Source organism: Pristis pectinata, chromosome 10 (assembly GCF_009764475.1).
Source record: "Pristis pectinata isolate sPriPec2 chromosome 10, sPriPec2.1.pri, whole genome shotgun sequence".
Taxonomy (NCBI): domain Eukaryota; kingdom Metazoa; phylum Chordata; class Chondrichthyes; order Rhinopristiformes; family Pristidae; genus Pristis; species Pristis pectinata.
Genome location: NC_067414.1, coordinates 60927049 through 60952371, shown reverse-complemented (window position 1 = coordinate 60952371; position 25323 = coordinate 60927049). Strand labels below are relative to the sequence as shown.

Here is a 25323-nt window from a genome sequence, read left to right as displayed (position 1 = left end):
AGAAGGCAGCATCCATCATTAAGGACCCTCACCATCCGAGACATGGCCTCTTTTCATTACTACCACTGGGGAGGAGGTACAGGACCCTGAAGACACAAACTCTGATTCAGATTTCTGGACAAACCATGAACACTATCTCATTTTCCTTTTATTTTGCACTATTATTTATTTTTTTTAATTTATGGATGTTTATGTCATCGCACTGTACTGGTGGTGGAAAACAACAAATTTCACATGTATCAGTAATAATAAATCTGATTCTGAGTCTTTAGGTGCACATTGCACACAAAAGATTTCTAAGAAATGAATTAACATTAATCAATTTTATTTTTAAAAGCTGTTTTGCAAAAGCATGTTGGTGTAGAGTGCCATAAAAATGGAATGCACAGACCATATATTAAAGTAGTGATATTATCCATCAGCATGGTATGGGAGAGCAGTTACAATCTTTGCAGAATTAAATGTGCCTCAAAGTCCCAAAATTATACTGCTCAAATAACTTTTGTTCATGCTTTTGACGTAAGATTGAACCAGAATAAATATAATCAAACTATTTCTCAGAAATCTTCTGACTGTACATATTCCAGTTCAAAAGCTGTAAGGGAAATGATTTCAACCTCCATTTGTCAAGAATGCTGTGAATTAAATATAAATCACTCCTGTTGCATTACATGTCAAGGCTGTGGTACATTCTTTGATATTTTCCATTTGAAGAAGTCTGGCATCAAAGAATAAACTGAAGGGCTATGTTCAAGGCCCTAAGTAACTTTGACATCCTGCCATCCAACTATCCATCACCATCACCTTTGCATGCCTAGGATTTCTGTATTCCACTCTGTTAGTAAGTGAACTGAGGAAGAAGAAATTTAATTACTATCTCTACAATTTAGTTACTGCCTTTTTGCATCTTTTCCTTTACTGGAAGTAATTCCAATGCTTGAAATAACCCCTAAAAATTATTGTACTTGATATTAACATAGAATGCATCAGCAAGGTGTTCCTCTTTGTTGTTTTAACAGTGAACAGCCACTTGGAATAAATAGGTTAATGACATAGTTAAATAATGCAAATATGAAAGATAAAACCAAAAAACAGATTCCAAAGACGTACGGGTTAGTAGGTTAATATGGGTGTAATTGGGCGGCGCGGGCTTGTTGGGCCAGAAGGACCTGTTACCGTGCTGTATAAATAATGTTTAAAAAAAAGTGTTAAACATGCACCTAATTTGAATGTAATAAATTGCATTAAAGCAAAAATTAAAATGCATTGATTATATGATTGTACTTCATATTGCATTGCACAAGATCTCACCAGTGTGTAGCATTAGTTGGATATTGACCAATAATCAAACAGTGACTGAGACATGTGGCTGTGAATTTCTGCAGGTACAGTTAATTATTTATTTTCCCAATTTCATCCCTTGTAGTCAAAACCATTTATTCGGGTATTCAGTTCCCTGACTCCCAGCCAACTTTGACTGTGTTGCCGAAATGGCCATTATTGATGTCAACGAGCCAAAAGGGTAACCCGCTACTACCTCAAGGGCAATCTGGGAGGAAGCAGGAGGGGGTAGTTCAGCCTCTCATGTCTGCTCCACTATTAAGATCATGTCTGATCTTTTACCTCGCCAACATTTTCTTGAACTCATCCCAAATCCCTTGATTATCTTAGCACCTAATAATTTATCAATATGTTGAATATACATACTGACTGAGCTTCCACGGCCCTTTTTGGTGTAGAACTGTAAAGATTCATTTCCCTTTGGATGAAGAAAGTTCTTTTGTTTGTCCTGAAAGACCAAACTCTTGTTTTGAGACTATACACTCTGGTTCTAGACATTGCAGCCAGTGTAAACATTAATGTGCAGCTGCCCTGTCAAGCCCTTTGAGAATCTGTGCATTTCAATAAGATCTCTCATTCTTCAAAACTCTAGAACTATAGGCCTAGTCATCTGAGGAAAAAGTAAACGTGCAAACCTAGCATCCTCAGAATCAATCTGGTGAACTGTTCCCACACTCCATTGCAATCTTATCCTTTTTTGGGTTGGGAGACCAGACCTGTACGTTATCTCACTAGAGTAAGACACCTCTTGTACAGGAGGTCTCTGGGTAAAGAACACCTGAATCATGGACACCCCAACACAAGAATGAGCTCCCATAATATTAGTAAATTCAGAAGTATGACATACGTGGATATGTTCATTCCTAAGAATGGCAGAATTACTTTCCACTCTTCTCTTGTTTAACACGTGAGAAGACACAATTTCTTGCAAGTGTCTAGAGATCAATCGTAATGGGAAATCTAACTATTGTTCATCTCTCTTACCTTTGGCACTAAAACCAACTGTAGAACCAACATTTCTGGCTCAGCCAACAGAGTTCAGACAGAAGCTCAAATTGACAGCAACCATTGGTGGAATAATTCATGTTGAGATGCTCCAAGAGATAGAACTGAAGGAGCACAGATACTCTGGAGGGTTGTAAGGCAAGAGGAGTTGTCAAGATGAGAGCAAAACAGGGAGGAATTGAAAACAAGTGTGAGAATTTTAAAACTGAGTTGTGCAGAAAGTCATCCAATAGCAACAATTCACAGACCAGTGCCTCTGATGTCAATTCACAGCATTAATGCTTTAGCTTTAAAATCAAAATATTATGAATACACAAAATCCAAAATATAAGCAGAAGATTTGGAAATACCCAGCAAGTTGGACAGTGTCTGTGGTGAGATAAATGGGGTGAATATTCTGGAGGTCAACAGCCTGAAACACTGAATATTTTCCTTTTCCTCAGTATCCGATCTATTGAACGTTTCCATCATTTGCAATTTATTTAACTTCATATATGCCACATGGTTACATTTTTTGATACATATGCACAGTGATAACATATCCCAGCAATGCATCTTTAATATTGTGACAGCATCTAACTGTTTAAGTCCGTTGAAGTAAGCCTTGCTTGAGTTGATGAGTATTAAGGTAGTCCACTTGACATTTCAAAAATAGATTTGACGCTATGCTGGAATATTTTATATACATATATACATATAGTATATGAAGCAGCATGAAACACATCTTTGTACTATCAGGTAAAAATAACAAATTGCAGAAACTCAAAAATGAGACCACTATTACCTCTATTTTAAAGAAGGAATTCATCAATGATTATCTATGGTCATGAAGAGAAAATCCATCTGATTGGCTGGAGAGCATTGAGAGATTATCATATTTTGAAAGGGATACAGAAATGCTCAAGATAAGGCAAATGTAAGGCTGGCTAACAAGTTACTGCTCTTCAGTTTTAATGCAATAATTGGCCCTAATAATCAAGAGATTTGATATGATTTCCATTTTCTCTGATCATGAAATATGCCGAAATTGTAATTGACTTGTAACTTGTGTTTTTCTTTTTACTTCAAGAAAACTTGGGCATTATTGTCACTTAATGTGTCTTTTTTAGGCAGACATGTAGAGCCTAGCTTGACTAAATTCTGAGTCAGTCATTTTCAAGTGTCAGTGGAGACTCAGAATCAGGTTTATTATCACTGACTTAGATGATGTAAAATTTAATGTTTTGCAGCAGCAGTACAGTGCAAAGACATAAAAATTGCTATAAATTGCAAAATAAATAGTGCAAAAAAAGGAATAGTGAGGTAGTGTTCATGGGTTCAATCAGATTTTGTACTTGGAGAAATGTAATACAAAATTTCAGGAAACAAGTTATATTGCAAGAATTGTATTTTTTGAAGTCTTTCATATTTCGTCCTCTACATCTATTGACTATTTCAGTTCTTTTCAAAAAGCAAGCAAATAGTGTACACACCCCTAAATGCTATTGGGTGCAATCAATGAGACAAGAGCTTTAAGAATAGCTTTTTACCAGTCTCCAAGCCCACAAAATATTAAAAGAACAATGCAACAATAAAAAAAATGTAGAAACATATACTTGAGCTAACTGCTTGTTACAATAGAACAAGTACAAAAACATAGATAAATATTTGAAAAAGATGTGTACTATGCTAAAATATAGAAACAAGTAGTGTATATTTTATGAATATTTCATTAAACATGGGAATGGTAGTGACAAAGAATTTGTTAGCTTAACTTATTACATTGAGTACATACTTGGAGCCAAGCAGTTTGGATGATGTAGTAGTTTGTCATTGAAATGAAAACTCTCTATGCATATTTCATAGCCTGTGATCTTCCATTTAAAATCACTCATGCAGCTGTATTCAGATGTCAGAAAAATTTCCATGGGGACCAACTTAAGAACACTTTTCTTAAAGGCAGTAATTTGCAATATGCCATGCAGATACTGAAACAAGTCTTCTATGGCTGGCTTCAGGAAATTCCACCATAGTTCCCCAAAACCTTGAGTAAGAATAATGGTGTCTTCAAAACTTAGAGTGAGACTAATGGTTTCTATGTGACATCCAGGCTTCTTGTCATAAAATGGAAAGTGAATGGTTAATTCTAGGCAGGAAACATAATTCCTTGATTCCACAGGCAGGAAACATAATTCCTTGATTCCACAGGCAGGAAACATAATTCCTTGATTCCAAGGCAACCCTTGTGCCTTGAATGCTGGAAGGATTGATCCTGGAGGATCATTGTCATCTGTCATAATGTGAATATTCAGTAATGTGAATATTCATGAAGGATGCTTCAACTGAGTTAAGGATTTCTATCAGTGAGAAATCTGCTTATGATTGATGTGGAGATGCCACCCATTCCATGCACAGTTCCAGTACCCCTTACTTCTGTCCCATCTGTAATCAACAAAGTTAGCAAGGACCAAAGTTCAACTTCAGAATCCTGGCAACTATTATGTTGTTCCTGGCTGGTTTGCGCAGGTGAAATTTCACATCTGACTACTGCCTGGAAACAAGATGCTATTAATAACAAAAGATACATATAATCGTACTCTTTCCCATGTGAAATGTTAAGGCAAAAGCTCTACTCTTCACTTGGGTTCACAGCAAAAAGGCACTTGTAGATTTTATATGCAGTAACTTAGATCATTAATGCTACGTTTTGGAGCAATGCAAGTGACCTTAGAGTTTCAAAATGACATTCTGAGAAAGTTCAGGTGATAGAGCAGAGGACTGTAGGGGCTTCCTAGTAATCCTTAAGTTACAGGTACGATTCTGCCTCGAAGAACATTTTGGTGCAGCACAGTGGCAGAACTGCTGCCTGACAGCTCCAGCAACCTGGATTCAATCCTGATCAGTCTGTGTGGAGTTTGCCTTTCCTCCTTATCAGCTGAACTTTCAATGGCACAAAGACAACAAGTCCTGGTACCCTATTAGTAATTTAAAATAGTCATGAATGACAATCAGCAAATAAAGAGAGAGCTTCGTTCTTTCCAGTAGTTATTGTTGATCATTGACAAAATTAATACTCCTTACTCAAAATAAACGGAAGATTTTTAAGCTGTCTTGCTTGCATTTTCTTCATCCAAACATGTTTTATAATATACAGAATCCAGACAAGTGTACATTGTAATATCAAATAATGATACGTAATGTGAGATCTCCCAACCCATTGTGAGGTCATTGGTGACCCCAGAAAGATAAACTTTGCTGAAAACTGAGAGCTTGTGAATTATAAAGCACCTGAGAGTAAATTGGTGCAGCGACAGATGAATATTTTATGCTGGCCTTTCTGTATCTGCTCATTGGCAAACACATGATACACTGATGTTTGAATAATTTACATACCTAGGTGCTGCCAGCTGCCGGGCAGGAGCCAAGAAGCTGTTTCCTTTATATGGAGAAAATAAAGGACATAGGGCTTTATCTCAGAATAAAAATTTGGTCATTCAGGACTCACTTGAGAAATTTTTATGCTGAAGGGTACAAGTCTTTTGTAATTCTCTATCTTAGAGGGCACGGGATGTTCAATCATGGAGTATATTCAAGTCTGAGCAACAGATTTTTGGACAGAAAGATAATCAGAGGGGAAGAGGACAAGGAAGAATGGTGGATTTGAAGATCAGCGTCAGCCACAATCTTACTGAGTCGTACAATATAGGCACAGGCCTTATAGCCCACTATATCCGCATCAAGCTTCCCTCAATACTAATCCCATTTTTTTAGCACTTGGCCTGTAGCTAATTATCCCTTGGGGACACATTCAATGGCAGAGCAGGCTCAGGGATGGGGTAGCATATGGTTTCTATTACACTGTTATATTCTTATTAAGAGTTCTGCAAGCGATATATGTTTATTTTTCCTGAAGTTTCTGTTCTGAAAATGCAAATTCACTTTAAAGTATTGCATTGAGTAGGCATTTAGGAAAACTTAATCCTGCTCATTTACACTGGTACGTATTCTGTTACCGATTTTTTAAATTAAAAAGTTGAGACGTACCGACTGCGGCTCCTGCTGGATCTAATTATTTTGACCTAGTTCAGTATTTGCAGTGAGATAACTCTCTTGATCAAGTCTCTCACTGGGAATACATTGAGTTAGGACTGAGAGGAATTTGAATTTCTGGGGCTGCTCACTTACATGCAAGTGGACTCTGAATGAAATTTTGCCTGTTTTATTTTTATACATCTGGGTAAAATGATTGAATGTCCCTACAAGTGGAAAGAGAAGGATCTTATAATATTAAAACTTACAGAAAAGATTAAAGTAATTGCCTGTCTTTCTGAAACTGTTTCATGAGCAAGAAGGATCCACTGATGCAGAAGGGATAAGTAATGAGGACTTTGAATGTTAGACAAAGATATCTGAAACTCATGATACTTGGCCGAGAATGATCTGTACTCTAAGATTAATTTTACAAAGCTTAACTGATTTTCCAGGGTAATTAACATCTTTTTTTAATAAGTCCAGTGAGTAGTGGAACAAATCATCTGTAACACTGAAGGAGACTGTTCAGCCAATTGTCTCCAAGCTGGCTGAAAAAGCGCTTTTAAAACTAATACTATTTCTCAGCTGCAAGGTTACAACATTTCCAAGTGCTCATTGGATATGTTATAAACATGAAGGTTTCTGCCTCCACAATGTTCTCAAGCACTAGCTTCAGACCCGCACTCCTTTTGGATTTTAATCCCCTTTAATCCTTCTACATATAACTAAAAATAGTCATTATTAATATGCATATTAATCTTTTTGCTGAGGGAAATAGGTCCTTCCTTTCCATAATGTTGTCAGCCTTGAATAAATGAATCAGTTCCCTCTGTTCCTTTGCACTTCCCAGTATCTTGAAAATTTTTGTGTATTCCTTGGTTGCTTTGCCCAAATGTGTTGCTTTAGACTTTCCCAGACCATACACTGTTTGTCACTTTTCTGCCCGTCTGACCTATCCATTGATATCTTCCTGTCATCTTCCTCGCTATCAAGCACACAGCCAGTTATTCATATCTTCTGCTAATTTTCTAATCATGGCTGTAAAGCCTATATCATTGATATATACAACAGAAAATGGTGAACCCCCCCCCCCCCCCAACCCCACTCCCATATAACTCGAAATGGAAATAGCCTTCAATCACAGAAATGCCCAGCAACCAGCACTTATTGCTTCTTGCCCCTGAAACAAATTTGGGTCCAATTTACCTCTTTCTTGCAAGCATTCCGGTGGATTTTTACTTTTCTGATCAAAATGTCATATAGGACCTTGCCAGACACTTTGCTAAAATCAATGACCTCGAATGTAACATCCTCATTGATAGCCACCTTGTTACCAACATGAAATATGGTCAGGTTTATCTGACTAAGCCTTCCCTTAACTAATGCACAATGACTGTCTACCTCTCAAAATCCATTGCCCAAATTGAGCTGGGTTTGACATGCTGCCCAGAATTACTGCCCACCTGCACTATCCTGGCCAGGTGTAAAGAACCAAACAGGCTTTCTTCTCTGAGAGCTGGGCCAAGGCATTGTGAGACCTCAGTGGCCCAGTAACACCCTGATAGCCTTTGGGAGGAGACATGGCTGGAGTTGAGCCTCATCTCCTGTCAGAATTGGTTGGCATAATCAGAATCATTTAAAAACTATGTAGTGTTTTTGAAGAAATATAAATTAGTTAAAGCATTTTAAAATACAAATGAATATTAAAAATTGAAATAAAATAAAAATCAAATAACTTGCACTTTTCCTCCTGAACCCCAGGTCAGGAATTCCTATTCAAATGTAGTCCAGTGGAGGAGAGGAGTAAGCAACGTATTGGTATTTGTCACTCAGCAGATCCTGAACTTACCATGGCTACGTAAAAATTCAGGACATACTTACCCGCAAGTTCCCATCAGGACCACCAGCTACAACCATTGACATTTGACACATGATATTTTACACTGTCCCTCAGAACTTTTGAAATAATTTGCCTACCAATGGTTTTATTCAAAGTATCTCATTCTCCCTCTGTATCCAATGGGATTGCATTTTAGCACTCCATTCTTTAATTAATATTTATCATAGAATAAGCAGTTGACGTAATTGAATCGGTTGGTTCAATGTTGAGTATTACCAATGCATAACTTTATAATGTGACAGGCACAAGTAGTCGATGTGTTCATTTGGTTTCTGCTCTCTCAAAGGGCTTTTATCAGACACTCCCTCCCAATGTCAATATGCCTACTAAGTCCATAATGTTTTTAATGACCCTCATGCACTCGTGGAAATCCATGCCCAACAGAGCAATTTTTGACTCTTGGTACGTTAAATGCGCACAAAGAAAAATAAACCCAAAAATTGTCTTTGAAAGTAAGAAAAAAATGGATGGAAGAGAAAACAGGTAAAGTTAGGGTGGCACGATGAGAGAGAAATCTGTGTTGATAAACTATTGAATGAGGAAGAAACCAAATAGGAAGGGCAATAGTAGGTATAAAAATGAATGGAGATTTAGACCAAAATGAATGCAACAGGCCCCAGGAGCTTGCCTATGCAGGCTGGTATTTTTCTGCACACTCATCACAACAACTCACATTCATTTATTCTTCATATCCCTTCATAGTCCACTTCTTCAAGCAACCATCATTTTTAAGAACTTGCACATTCTCATTCAACAATTTATTTTGCGAAAAATTCCCATATTTAATTCACTCACTGAAATCAAATTTCCTTTAATTTCCTCTTCTTTTTCTCCCCCAATCCAAATAGGTGTTCAAGTAAAACTCTCCCCATCCAGTGAAGATGGCACTCCCTCCTCTGATCCAAAGCAAAAATACTGCAAATATTGCTGGATATCTGATATAAAATAGAAAGCGCTGGAAATACACAGAAGGCCAAGCAGCATCTGTGGAGAGCAGGCCAGAGTTTAGGTTTCAGGCCAGTGACCTTCCATCAGAAATGGGAGAAGTTAGATTGCAAGATAAAGCAAGATTGGGGGTGGCAGGGATGTGGAGGGTGGAGTTGTGGAAGGTGCAGAGAGAACACAACACAAGGTTTGTGACAGGTTGGAGGGCAGGAGAGGTTAAATAATGAAAGGGCCATAAGAGCAGAGCGAAAGAGGATACTAAAGACATTGGTAAATAACAAAAGATAGCTCTGGAGGAGGTGCGAGTAAAAGGTGGTGTATAATTTTCGAAAAAGAATTGTGAATGCTGGAAATATGAGATACCAAGTCTGGAAATGCTGATTACCTGACTTGTTCAACTGCATCAGCCCAGCTTGTGGACTAAACAGCAATTCTGCAAGAGGTTTTTCATTTCCCCAAATATAGAGTGGGAATTGTGAACGAGCCCAGTTCAGAGAGGACTTGAGGGGAAAAATGATAGTCAATGCAAAATGGAAGAGATAGTGTAGTCTGGGGAACTCCTGAATTAATGAAAAGAGTCAGAGAATGAGCCATCAACAACAGTCCAAATAGAGCAATTTGAGAAGAAACAAGATAGCCACAAACAATGCTCTAGTGAGATTATGTATAATGCTAACTTGCTTGGAAGTTTAAAATACCAGACCTAGTCAAAAGCAGTGACAAATGTTTCTTGAAAGTGCTTAATAGCAGAGTTCCAAAGAACAAAGCAAGAAATAAGTCTCTTGATCGTTAGAGAGTCTTTGAATTCTCATGGCTGGCAATGTATCAGAGATATCTTATAGAGTGCTAGTCAAAAGTGTTTTTATTTCTGGACTTGACCATAATTATAATTTCTCTTTGGATGACTCTGTTTCACTAAACTGAAGTCTGCATTAATCCAAATACTCATTTCTAATATGTGATATTTTTGAGAAGGTTCACCAGCACATTATTTCCTAGTGAAGTCTAAACATCTTGCCTTAAAGCTACAAATTCAGCAGTAATTGATTAGATTGTGGAAAGATGAAGAGATTTTATATACAAATGTGTGTGTGTATATAATATATATAAAAAAACTCTTCATCTTAAATATATTGAATATATATATTCAATAGAAACTTCTGAAATATATTTGAAAAGGAAATAACTGGAGGGTTATGAGGAGGAGGGGAGCAGAAGTAATTGGGTAACTCAGAATCAGCAGAGGTCTGATGGGCTAAATAGCTGGTAGCAGTGCTCTTTCCTTGTATGATTCTATCATGCTATGAAATCATTTTTGAATTCAGTGCAAATTACTGTCATTCAGGCTTTGTGAATTGTTCAGGTTGATTTATTGAGTTGGTTGTCAACTGTCAAATAGCTCATTAGAAGCCATTTTATTGTCTCACTAGTCATTCACATCCTTCATTTCATGTTATTTTTTGTCACAAACAAAATGTACATCTATTAGTGGAAGATCACAATTTTGAACATGATGTATTGGAATAAATAAACTTAGCTAGGAGCAGGCAAAATGTTATTTTTTTGAACTATAAATTCTTAAAAATTGTTCTCGTATGTTGTGACATTATTTGAATACTTAAATTAGATTGTAGTTTGCAATTGTTAATGAGTTTAAGTGGAACTGAAGATGGTACTTGTGTGGATTAATATAAATCAATTCTGTAAAAGAAAAGATGCTCATTAGAACTATATAATTTTTTACTGGTGAATGTGAGATAGTCTTCAACCAGGCTAACCTAGTTCAATGTCATGAAACAATGCAACTCTGGAACTTTACAAGCAAATGTAGAATAAATACTCCTCTATTCTCACTCTAAATTATTCCATCTTAAATCGCATTCACACCCCACAAATTTACCTTCATTATGAAGTTGGAACTGTTTTGTACTAAGGCTAGACCTGGAATGTAAATCAAATGTGAAGGAACAAGCATGTTCTGTGAATGAAAGCAGGACACCTTCCTTCAGCTAATCGGTTTTGCTTCGCTCAGATGGGTAAATTTGAGTTATGTTGAAAGAGTTTTCAAGTTGTATGTTCACAGTAACCTGTAACGATGTGAAATCTGCTTAAATTTAATATGCATAGGATCATATTAATTTGAATTGAAACTGTAACTGAATGCCTTTCAAGTACAAAGCTTGGTAGCACACTAACTACAGTAGTTTCTTCCACACAAAAAAAAAAGGTTGAGCCATTCTAGGCTTTCCTAGAAGCTAGAATGTTGCTCACCTACTGTACTACATAGTGCATCCACAAAATATTTAGAATTTATTACAACTGCAAATGTAAAAACATTTATGAAATATATTTGAGAACCACTTTCACATGCTTTCACAATTGATAATGTGATATCTTTGAACCGAGCTTGTGTGATACCTTCAACCACTGCAAGTTTTATTCCCAATTATTGAATAATAGTTATGATGAAAATGTGAGATTGGAGCCATTGAATTTGTTATTTTTATACCTTTACTCCTGTTAGTTGTACCTTTATTTACATTTGTACTGTGGTTATAATTCTGTGGCCTTAACCTCAGGTCATCTCCAACCGCAGGTTCAATGTAAAATATTCATCTAACATGTAATTGGAATTGCTGTGTGTTCCACTTTTCATCATTTTGCTGCAGCACAATAGGCAAGCCATGTCTAATTATAAATGAACTTATGTGTGACTAGCATATTATTTCCTTGTGAAGTTTAAATATCTTGCCTTAACTGTCTGAGACACCGCAGTAACACAAAGTGGAACAATTTCTCTTTCATTAGTGGTGATGATAAAGAATAAGTGAAAAGTGAAGACAGAAGTTGTTCTTTCAAATCCAAGCCCCTTGGTGTCTAACAGAGAAAGGCTTAAAAATTGGAGCAGGCTTGTGTAAGTTCTGTAGACATTGAAGAAGTGGCCACAATCATTTTCATTGTGGGTCCATTAACACAAAATTGTTCAGGAATTGCTCTAAGAGCGGGCATAGACTCTGTGGGTCTATTGGCCTGCTTCCATGTCATAAGGAAGTAAGAAATATGAGACACAACCAATTTTGTGGGTAGGGCCAGCAACAGGAGTGTCTTATTAATTAAATCCTACAAAAAAAATAGCAGGAACTTGAGTTGCACTCGATGCAATTTATACTTAATATTTCTATGATCTTTAATGCTGGTATCACCAATTTTTGATGCAACCAAGCAGAAACTCCATTCTTAAAGCAGAGCAGAGTTAGATTTCCTGGAATCAATTTTGCTTTTAAGGTTCCTCCGCAGAATGTTGTTTGACCTCATGAGGAAACACTCCTAGATCCTATAAGCATTCCCTGTGTGCCTTACCTTGTAACTAGCCTGTGCAAAATTTGTACTTGGAATATTTAACATACTGTGGACATCCATACTGAAAGTATTATTCACCTGAGGGTTCATATTAATGAGACTAGAGGCCACATATTCCTGCACTACCACAACTCCCCAAACTAAGGTAAGCAATGATCAGGGTCCCAGTCCTTGAGGTCTTCATTGCGTGCTTTCATGGGTTTGCACCTGCAGTGGGTTCCAGCTTGGTATCATTTTGCTGATTTGGAAAATGATGCTTCTTGTCTCCGAACAAAGCTTCCACTGACTCTACTCAACGGACACCCTGTCATGTTTACTGTTGCAATTTCCTGTCCAGTTTTCAAGTTCAGGTTCCCATCCGAAGCAAGTAAATGATCAATGTGGGGATAAACAGGATTCTGTCATCTTTCTGCTGCCTACAAGGCTTTCCCGGCAGCCTGTAGAGAAATCCTTTTATCATCCCTTTAAAGAACAAACTCCAGACTCAGATTGTTACTCACTAATGTTCAATTAGTATTTCTGTTTCTAAAAAAGTTGTGTTGGAAATAAATGCTGAACTTCAAATTAGGGTCATGGCAAATACGTATAAAGGAATTATAGGTTGGGATGATATGAGGGAGCTGAATTGATGCATATGGTTGAAATGATAAGATCCCTAACGCATGACCAATGTGTATATCTAGTGATATTCATTCTCATGGCTCACAATCAGCTTCCATGATTCCTCTTAGAAATGACTGTGTTATCGTTCATTATTCAAGCAAGCACAAATCCTACAGTTCATGCAATCAAAAATGTTCACTTGAGGATCACTGAAATTTCCCTTTTTATTATCACAGTAACTTCATTTTATGTCTAATTTTTTGTTAGACCTAATGATAAATGAACATTACAAAAAAAAAATCAATGACGAGAGAAAATTTGAATTTGAAGCAGAACGAATTTGTCCCTCTCTATTTTATGTGCCCTGACCCTTTCGGGCCAGTACATCCCAGGTATATGATTGAATGTTTTTCAGAGCTTTTCTCTAGGATGTAGATGCAAGAACAACATTTCTATATCTATATTGCAGGCAACCCCCAGATTATGGGGGCTTGCATTCCAATAGAAAACGGTCCGCATCACAGTCTTCCGTAACACACAACTGTGTCAACTGCACGTGCATACAGAAACGCGAGTTGAAAGCACATTTAATTTTGTGTTTGTTTATTTTTTTAACATAAATTTCATGAGTGAATTTTATTCTCTATCCCAGATTTTTGGGTAGCGATTTATGAATTCTGTAAAGGCATGTTTCCGTTACCCGAACAACCATAGCGCAGGGGTTGCCTGTGCTGAAGATGTGCTAACATTCACATCCTCTGAACAACAAGCAATTTCCTTGCAGCATCAGAAGAAAACAGCATTATCTCTATTGACTGCAAAATATTCACTGCTAATGACAAATGAAATACTCATTTCTTCTATACACAGGGGAGTATGTCAACCCTGAGTAGCAATATCCAATTGGTGAGAAAGTAAGGAACATATCATTAAAAAGGCTATCCATTTTAAGCAGTTCAAAAAATAGAAAAAAATTTAAGAGAGCAATGTTTATTACAAATGTAATTGAGTGAGAGCATTTCTCACTGAATTTATATTCTGATATTAAGGTTGCCTTCTCCTACTCATGGGAGGCTATTAGTACCTGACTCAAACTTCTCCAGGGCTAGCTCACATTAATGTTATTCTGTACTGAACCAATTTAAAGTGTATCCTTTTCAACTTGTCCTGTCACCTCCATTTCCTTCAATGACAAAAGGTAACTGATGTCAAGCACAATTCTTGCCTCAGATGGTAAAAATAGGGCAGAGATTCACTGGAGATCATCTTTGCCACACTGGATGAATTAATACTGGTCACAAAGCATTCCAATTTTGTATCCTTTGCCGGCACACTGCTGAGCTAAAAGGCTGAAATTTCTGAAGGACCCTGTTACCCATTGAACACCATGAATGAATATACATATGTTTGGTTTACTTTAGATGCCAGTGACACATTCTTCTAATTTTCCTTTCTCTCTCTCTTATTTTTCTTTAAATATGGTTCATAAAATTAAATAAAAGAACTTCAAAGGAAAAAGATACCTTGTTTTTAATTATGAAATGTATTTCTAATCTCTTCTACTGTAAAAAGCTCGTTTGAATGCATGATCTGGATTGTAATTCTTTGGTTTTAACGTTCCCTGCCAGTCGCCATTGCACCACAATGCACTTCCAATCATTTTATGGACAGAAGCCTAAAATCTTCATCTTTCCACCTCATATTGCTGCATCTAAAATTTTGGGATTAGCCTGAGTCAAGCATTAATTATTTCTGCTTTCCCTATTCATGGATTTAGTAAAACTTCTTATTCATGATGAAGTATCCAATCAATCATTTTCTTAACAGATGACGAAAAAGTAATTTAAGAAGTGGCCACAGAATATATTAAGGACTGAATTTTGTGTGTTTTTAAAAATGTCCAAATTGTACATGAATACAGCAAGGAGATCCTGCTTTATTTGGCTGTTAATCTTGAGAAAACCTTTTGCAATATTACTCCATACTGAAGAAAATTTATTTAAAACTACCTTGTGTTGGTTTGTCATTAAGCTTGTCATTTATTTAAAAATAGTGATATTTAAAAATGTGTAATTGTTCAAAGGGCCTACTTAGGGGAAAATAATCAAGAGGATATGTGAATGTTAATCTCAAATTCTGTTCCTTAATTTAGTCAGTATAGTATAACTATCAGCTTCCATCATCCCTGGGTCACGAATCCAAATAATGGCCCATAAAGGAAATGTGTAGGATTTTACTTAAAGATTTATTGAAAATAGCATTACATTTTTCAAATGCAGAATTTACATCAGAAATTCAGTATAGTCAGTAATGTTACTCAATGACATAATTGCATCAAGGAAAGTTTTCTATTCACTTCTGACAAAGCTGGAATTTATTACCCATCCCTTAATGGAGTGAGGAGGCGATGGTGAGCTGTTTTTATTTTGAACCATTGTATCCTGCACATGGTGAAAGTACTCCCACAGTACTGTTGGGGAGGGGTTTGCAGCATTTTGACCCAGTGGAAAATAAGGAACAATAATATATTTCCAAGTCAGGGTGGTGTGCAACTTGCAGGGAAATAACTTTACTATACAATTGAGTTCAGCAGTGTAGCATTCTGATTTGTGTACTTACAATGTTTTGTACTTGCCAAAGAGATGTTGGCAAGCAATGAATGAGAATCTTTTCCAATCATGAAAGAAATAAAGTATCGGTTCTTCGTTCCACACCATTTTACAGATATCTCATTTATTCTATGAAATATTGTATCTTTAAACTACTCACAAAATTTCAGTGCATGGCCCATCAGTTTGTTTGAACAATTGTCTGAGTACTCGTTAAGTCAGAAAAGAGCCAATTCATAGATATGCCCCAAAAATGTGTCCTAAAGAAGAGTGTCTGAATTATATGGTGTCTTGATGTTGCAGATCTCAAACCCACTTCTGATCAATCTCAGTTGGGACACTTCCAAATAAAATGTATTTTCCTTTGTCTAAATGTTTTGCAACAGATTGATCATGCCAATTATGTTTTGGTGACTGATACCTTTTTACAAGTAACTCCACATGTGTAATCAAAAGCCTATCTCCAATATTTAGAGAAAATGAAGTAGTCGCTCACTTGAACATGGAGGAGGAGTGTCACTTGGTTTATCTAGGATTGTTCTAGCAGAGTAACTCGTGATCCACTCCATTGTAGCATTAAATTGTCCCTTAATGAAATACATAGTTTTGATCAATTATCCCTGATGGGATATACTTCCATGTATTAGCCACTTTTCTGTGATGAAGACATTTGCAACTTCAAGTTTCTGGAATCAAATTTTTACATGTTTAGTAGAATTAATGACATTGATAGAGACGGGTTTAAAAAGGCCCGAAATAATTAAATCCCTGGAAATAAATGATAAATATTTTCATCTAGATAAGAAGTTGATCTAGATATTAGTTGTCACCATGAGGGAATCAATAAAAAATGAAGAGGGAGATTGGATTTGGGCCATGTTCAAAAAGGAAAGAAAGGTAGGGAAAGACACCAAAGAAGTAATAATCCCGTGTCAATTAATGATGTCAGTTGTTTGATGTAAGCTTGAGGATCAGCTGTGCAACAGTAACATTGTCCTAAACAGTCAATACAGCCTTATTAGATGGAGTTCCTGGCATCTCCCTGACTTCTCAAAGAGTCCAAATAGATAGTTATAATCCTCACAACATGGCAGAATGAGACTTCCAAAGGACATTTGATAAAGAACCACACAAACAGTGCTGCACGTTGGGCTACATAGTGGTATGGGCAGGACCAAGTAAATCTATGAATGAATGAGAAACTGGCTGAAGTGTACAAAGCCCATAAATGTCATTGCAGCTCGGGAATGTTGAATGCCATGGAATGTGCCCTAGGAATCAGAGCTAATTCTAATTTATATTAACTTGATTGCAGGAACTTGAAGTTGCAAAGGTTCTCTTCACAGAAAAGTGACAAATACGTGGATTTATATTGTGTCAGGGATAGGTGATTAAAGGTACATATTGAGTTAAGGGATAATTTAATGGCACAATGGAGATGACCATGAGACACTTAAGCAAGAACAAACCCAGATAAACCAGATGGCTATCCTCATCTGTATTCATTTGACAGACATGCAAGTTCATCCATTAATCATGAAGAAGTAAACAAAAATGAGCGGTTCAGATCATTATATACAGTTGTTTTATTACAGTTACTTGAAATATTTACTTTTTGGAAAAAAAAAGGAAATTTAAGTGGTCTCAAAGTAATGTTGGAATTTCCCAATAAGTATATAAAGCGATAAAGCACTACTTGCAGCAACTATGTCCGAGATGCTGCATGAAACTTAGTTGCCATACAGTAATTAGCCCACAGTGAGGTTCTGCTCAGCTGGAAGTCACATTACAAGATGTCACATGGAATGAAGTTAATGAAGAGGCAGAATCAGAACACAAACAAACAATACCTGGTTGAGAGTTCAAACCTTTCTCCTTGCATGAAACTTATTTGTGCATCCACTTTAAAAAGCAAATGAAAAATCTGATCCTCAGTTATAAATGAATGAGTATTTGGTATCAGAGTGATTCAGTTACGGAACAAATCCTTAGAGACATTCACTTGAATCTCACCATGGAAGCCTTGGCATTTCAATTCAAGTGAAAAATAAACGATGGATTTTTTTTTAAAAAGAGATTTGGCTTAAAACACCATTTGGTTCATTAATGTCCTTTGTTGAAGGAAATTTTCCATCATTGTTCAGTTTGACCTTGCATCCTGGGAATTATTAAATTAACAAAAGTAAAAATGCAAACAATGCAAAGAGAACAAAACAGCAAAGAAAGCAGAATATAAATAGATGGGAATTGGAAACATTGATTAAATTTATGAATAGAAGCAGTCTTAAATATCAGTTTCTTCCATTAAAGAGACCAATAATTAAAGCATAATGTACAAATCAATGAACTAGAAAATAATCATAAACGTAAAAGCTCACATACAGAAACTGCCAATGCTGTTGGAGTGACTTGATAATCCTCACCTCATCCATATGGTTAACTTACACATCTCGCAAAAGTAAGTAAATATATGCAACAATCTAAATCAAAAATGAATGAGGCTGTGTTCTCAAGTGTTAATGAGTAAAATAAACAAATTTTCCTGACTTGGGTTTACTTTAGAGATGATTCAAATGCTTGAAGGAAATAAGTGGAGTAACTGTTCAAACTCTTCATGAACAAGTAGCAGAACCAGCAAAAGTCATGTAGAATATACATTGATAAATATTCAGGACAGTTAAAATGAAAAAATTATATTAATATATTTGAAAAATTATTTTAAAATAATAAAAACACTTTAAAATAGCAATTATAAAAATCAATGAAATAAATGGAGGAGAGCTTCATTGACCAGGCCCCCACTGACACAAGCTCTTTGAGTAGATTTGCTAATAAGTGGAAAGGAATGTCAAAACTTTGCACCAGACTCCATGAGAAATTCAGCAGTGATGTACACTCATGGATTCACTCATGAGTAGCTGCTAGCAAATTTTGAACTTCTGCATTTGTGCAAGCAAAACTTCCCACTTCCCTACAAAATCCAGCTCATTCCTGTTGCTATGTATTATATTCAGGAGTGAAAGTAACTTATTGGTACAGTCAGATGAGCAAACAAACCCTGGTTTCCCTATTTGTACTGAACGCTCTGGCCTGATTATTAAAAATCTATCACTCTCAGGTATAAAGTTAATAAATGACCCAGCATCAATTGCAGAAGAGAGTTCCAAACATGTACAAAGTAATTTGGGGCAGTACAGAGGCTCAAGTAGTAGAGTTGTCACTTCACAGCTCCAGATACCAAGTTCAGTCCTGCTGTCTATGTGGAGTTTCCACAATGTCCCGTGACCTCATGGGTTTTCTCCAGGTGCTTTGGTTTCCTCCCACATCCCAAATTTCCGAGGGTTGGTAGGTTAATTGACCACTGTATATTGCCCCTACTGTGCAGATGAGTGGTGGAATCTGGAAGGAGTTGATGAGAACGTGGGGAGAATAAAATGATTTTTGGATAAGATTACTATCAATGGGTGCTTGATGGTTGGTACGGACTCAGTGCGCCAAAGGTCTGGTATCCATGCTGTATCTCTCTAATGACTTGTTAGTTTGCTTAATGTATCTATTGTCTGGTTTTTCTAAAGAGTTCTGTTATAGGTCATGTGGAGCAAACTATAAGTTGACTTATTTTTGAAACTATATGATGACTGCATGACATAATCTGTGTTTATCCATTGGTACCACTTGGATTCAGGAAATGCTGACGTTCCTTTTTATTACTTGCAGGCTAATTGGGACTTTTGGGATGGTATTACAAAAAGTGGTGGAGGAAGGACAGCTGGAAGTGTCAGACACATTAATAGATGACAACAACAGCTCCATCAGAGTAAGTTTCTGGACATCTTTCTCGATATTTTTCTCTTCTCATCTTATCTCACCCTGCATTTCAGTAGTGCAAACAGAATGAAAAGTATGTTCCGAAGTAGGAAAATTGACTTGGAGATCTAACTGAGATGATGGGTTAAGACTCATGTTGGAACTATTGGCACAGGAGCATACATAAAAAAAACATCCACAGCCTTCCACCTCCACCCCCAATAACCTTGTCCTCCCAGCCACCCTCATCCCATCTTTATTGATTTTTAGCTTTGCAGTGAATGAGGGACCATGATCTAATGAAAGATCATGAAAACTTATGTTGAAAGATTAGTTTTGGTTGTTTCTGAACACAGCTCTCTCATTACTCAGGCTTCCAGTCCTTGAAAGCCTTACTCTTCAATTCATAAAGGCTATCTTCTGCTTTCTAGTTCACAGTCCCCAGGATGTGATCCTTCCCTCTTCTGCTTGTAGCCTCTGTTTAAAACTTGCAGCCTTATTGTAGCATTGCTAGCACTATGCAGTTGCAACTGTCAAACATTCTCACTGCAGTGCAAAGGCCCAAATCATGCTCTATCTCGCATGCTGCCCGGACTCACTACCTACACTTTTCCCATGCCTGTACTCATCTGGTACAGATGCGCAGGTGAAATTCAGCTGGGTCCCAGGATCTGGGAGACATCTACTGAGATACAGTGAGGCCTCAGTACTGAGAAGCTTTGAATCCTCTGTCACAAGGCAAACCTAGGTTTGCCCCCTGTCAAAATTGGTCAAAGAATTTAACAGGTTTTAAATGTTTAACAGCGATTTAAACATTATTAAAACTGTTTAAGAAGTAAAAATTTAGAAATTTTAAAAAAGCAAAGTTCATTAAAATTTTAAAATCATTTATCATGTATTGAGAAATATTAAACTAAGGTAATTAATAAAAACTCTTACCTTCCTTATTCCACTTGCCAGAAGTCCCCATTCAAGTGAATGGCATCTCTGATCCTGTGTGGCATAACATCTGAGTGGTAATTCTTCAACATAATCCAGCAAGACCACTTCACCACTGGATTCCATGCAAAGTCCAGGGGTGGAGCATAGTAGCAAATGGAAGGTCATCCTTCACTCATTAAGTGCTGGCCTTACTGTGTGTTTACATAAGTCCAGGACTTGTTTCATCGTAAACAGCTGAACACTAGTGACTCTGTTTAGAAATGATGATAGCCAGTAGTTTTTGCCCAACATCTTAATCTGCAATGACTTAGACCTCTATGTTAAGCAGAATTACTCATGAACTAAACCTGACTTGACTCCATTTTGAAGAATAATCACTGAAGAAAAGATCTGCGTATAAAATGTAAAAGATTTCAGATAGGACTAGAATTTCTTTCACCAAAGAGCTGCAAGTAATTATCTACCAAATTTCGTCCCTATCTCAGTTAACCAGCGTCACTCTCTGAGAGTGAACCACAGTCGAGCCAGACTGAAGAGTTCAGCTGGAGTTCCTTTCAATGATATTCCAGGGAAGCCATTTACTTTCATCCTGCTGAACCCCACTGGCAACCCAGAATGACTCTCGTTTATGTGAGCATACATCTTTCACCTGCTCCTTCTTCAGGCAATCTATTGGGTATTTTGTATTCCTCCTGCCTTTTTCATTTTGCCTCCTCAAGCTTCCAAAGAGACTCCAGGTACTAAGTATCCTCTCAGATGCTCCTTGTCCATTTTAAGTGTTTATGGGCCAGAGTTTCCCACAAGTCATTGGAGGACCAAAACATAAGAAGTAGAAGTGAGCCATTGGCCCTTTGAGCCTGGTACACCATTCTTTCAGATCATCTAATTGAGTGTCATTTTCCAACACCTTCCCCATCCCCTGATTCCTTTAACACCCAGAAATATATCAGCTTGTGTTTTGAATGAATATGACAACTGAGCTTCCACAGCCCTTGTGTTTAGAGAATTCCAAAGCTTCATTGTGCTCTGTGAAGAAATTTCTCCTTATCTCAATCCTAAACAACCTACCTTTCATTTTGAAACTGTGTCCCCTGTTCCTATACTCCATAACCAGGGCAAACATCCTCCCTGCATCTAGCCTGTCAAATCCTTCAAGAATTTTGTAAGTTTTGATGAAATCTCTTATTCTTCTAAATTTTAGAGAATACAACCTATTCTGCTCAGTCTCTCCTCTAATAACAAATCAACAATCCCTGGAAACAGTCTAGTGAATCTTCATTGAACTCCCTGTACGGCAGGTAAGGAGGCCAAAAGTGTACATGATAGTCCAAATGCAATCTCACTAAGGCACTATAGACTTGCAGTAAGGCCTCCTTACTCCAGTCTTCAAACATTTTCATAAACATTGCCATGTGCCTGCTTGCTGCGCCTACTTCTGGCCTCGGAGACTTGGATATGAGCACACCCAGGTTCCTTTGAACATCAACACAACCCAGTATGCCACCATTTACTAAATTCTCCATTTCCATTTATGTACACTGAAGTAGTTCATCTCAAATGTTTCCACATTATATTCCATTGCCATGTTCTCACCCATTCACACAGCTAGCCCATCTATCCTTGAAGCCCCCTTTACATCCTGCTCCATACTCACAACCCTACTGAGTTTAATATTGTCAGCACACTTGGAAATATGAGATTTGGTCCCCTCAGACAAATCAATGATATAGATTGTTTACAGTGGTGAAGTAAGCACTAATCTCTGTGGTACCCCACTCGTCACAGCCTCAGCCTGGGATAAATCCAATTATTCTGACACTTTACTCTCTCTCTGATAGCCAATTCTCAATTCATGCCAGTACATTTCCCCCAATTCCATGTGCTCTGACCACACTAATCAACTTTCAGTATGAGACCTTGTTAAACAACTACAACTTCAAATGCACCACATCTACTGGTTCCCCTTTTTCTCTTTTGAGTCACGTCTTCAAAGAACTTCAGCAGATTAGTCAAACATGACTTTCCTTTCATAAATCCATGTTAATGCTGCTCAGTGCTACTATACTGTTTGCTATTGCAACCTTCATTATAAATTCCAGCATTTCCTCTACCACTGATGTTAGGCTAAAAGGTAGGTGCTTCTCTGTTTTCACTCTCCTTAAATTCTTAAATAGTGGGGTCACATTTGCTACTCTCCAACCTACAAGAATAATTTCAGAATCTATAGACCTTTGGAAGATGATAAACGGAGCGTTCACCATTTCTATAGCAATGTCTTTCAAAACTCCAGGATGTAAATCATTGGGTTCTTGCAATTTATCAGCTTTCAAGCTCACCAACATCTCTAGGACTACTTTGTAAATAATTTGTATTTCCTTCAGTTTCTCATTCTCACAAGACCATTTGTTCTCTCATCCATCTGACAGATTTTATGTGTCTCCTTCCATAAAGACACATACAAAGTAATTATTTAATTCCTCTACCATTTCATTATTCCCCTATTATAACTCTGTAAGGGGCCCATGTTTTCCATCATGGATCTTTTCCCTTTTTACGTACCTATGGAAGCTTTTACTTTTTATCAGTCTGCTCTCCTTTTCTATCTTGCCTTACTTTAACAATTTCTTGGTCCTCCTTTGCTGAGTTCTAAAATGCTTCCAATCCTCAGGCCTATTGCTACTTCTGAAAACTCTGGATTTAAATAATTTTTAATTTCTCCCATCAGCCACAGATGATTCATTTTTTGTTGGGTTTTTGTGCCTAAATAAATGTTATTTTGCAACCTATGCATTGTTTCTTTAATAGTAACCATTACTTGTCAGTGAGATTGTCACAATTTTTGAGGGATGCATTTCTTTTTGTCCTCCTGGAAATCTTTTGCCATAGACCTCAAAGTAGAGTGCATGATTTAGGTCTAATGACAGTCATAAGGACGATGTGGCCCTTCCTTCAAAGCTGGTTAAGTGTAATTGGGGCTTCTCTACTGGGATTGTTCGCCAGGGGAATAAAATCGATGTTGGTTTGCTCGTTCTGACAATGGATTTGGAGAATTTTGTGGAGACTGTATTTGTAGTACCGCCCCAGTGTTTTGATGTGGCTATACATATCTTGGACCATATACGAGGGCAATAATCACTGCTGCCTTGTAGATCACTCCCAAGGAAGTCTCTGATCCACAAGACACAACCCTCTGCAAGACAAGGAGGCAGATAGGGACGCATGTCCAACAGTGGAACTTGCCTGCATTCATGAGACAGAAACCCAATAAAGTCAGGTTCCTCTCAAACGCCCAATCTCTCTGGGACCTCCACACCCACATCCTGTCCCAGCAAAGAGATAATTTTAATGTAGCTGCAAATTTCTACCCCTTTGTTAAATATTTACAATTGCAGGAAATACATTTACCTTATAAAATATTCAAAGCTACATCAACCCTACACACTTTAATAACAATGTAGTTATGTAAATTCCAGGAAGTATCATTCTGCTTCCATCCCCTTGTAATTATGCCACTTTGGTTTCCCTTCAGTTTACTCATGGCTTTCAGGTTCCACTTGTCTCTCACTAAATCTGGGGAACAAACATAACAAGATTAACTTTGAGGCTTTACTAAAGGCATTTTCAGTCATCAACTTTCCTTTATGGTTCCTCAGTCCTTAAATCCTAACCCTTTGTAATGTTGCGGAATTGCGGGGTAGACTAATGCATGCCAGGAGGCAGCACACGTGGTGAAGAGAACAAAACACTGGAATATTGTCAACAGGTGAAAATATAAGACTGGGAAGGGGAGGAGATTGGGATGTGTTTAACATATGACAGATTGTCTATGTCTGGAAGACTTCTCCCCCTGAAGGCTAAGGCAGGTTACTTTTTTCTTAGATTTACCATCTCTGAATAGTTTTCAGCTGCCTCCTTGCAATGGTTTGGCTTTGTCAGGACCAAGGAACACACCTTGCATTTGTCAATCATTTTGGAAAATAAGCCTGAAACATGAGACAGAAACCCAGCAAAGTCAGATTCTGGTTAAACCCTAGATTTGCATTGGAAATGGGACATGCAGGTTCTGACGTATATTCTTGGTGGAGGATCCCAACCAACTTAACAAAAAGCATTCTGATGAAAGGCCATTGACCTGAAATGTTAACTTTTATTTATTCATTCAAGGATGTAGGCTTCACAAGATGAGTCAGCATTTAATTGCCCATCCCTAATTGCCCATGAGAAGGTGGTGGTGAGCTGCCTTCTTGAACTGCTGCAGTCCTTGAGGTGTGGGTATACCCATAATGCTGTTGGAGAGGGAGTTCCAGGATTTTGACCCAGCAATGATGAAGGAATGGCAATATATATCCAGGTCAGGATGGTGTGTGGCTTGGAGGGCAACTTCCATGTCGTGGTGTTCCCATGCTTTTGTGACTCTTATCCTTCCACCTGGTAGAGGTTGTGGGTTTGGAAAGTGCTAAAGAGTCTTGGTGAGTTTCTGCTGTGCATCCTGTACATGGTACAAACTGTGTATCAGTGGTGGAGTGAGTGAATGCTTGTGGATGGGGTGCCTATCAAGTGGGCTGTTATGTCCTGCATGGTGTTGAGCTTCTTGAGTGTTGTTGAAGCAGCACTCATCCAGTCAAGTGGACAGTTTTCCATTACACTCCTGACTGGAGCCTTGTGGATGGTGGACAGGCTTTGGGGAATTAAGAGGTGAGTTACTCAGCAAAGGATTCCTAGCCTCTGACCTTCTCATGTAGCCACATTGGGTACATGGCTACTCAGTTAAGTTTCTGGTCAACGGTAAACCCTAGAATA

General features: G+C 37.5%; 1 protein-coding gene across 3 annotated transcripts in view; it reads left to right on the top strand.

Moving 5' to 3' along the window:
• The window catches only part of otofa (otoferlin a), a 283609-nt gene that overhangs the window by 83271 nt on the left and 175015 nt on the right, over positions 1-25323 (top strand). For all 3 annotated transcript variants that reach the window (XM_052024320.1, XM_052024318.1, XM_052024321.1), the window contains exon 4: positions 19492-19591. In XM_052024320.1, the coding sequence (XP_051880280.1) occupies positions 19492-19591 (100 nt within the window). The remainder of the gene's footprint in view (positions 1-19491; positions 19592-25323) is intronic.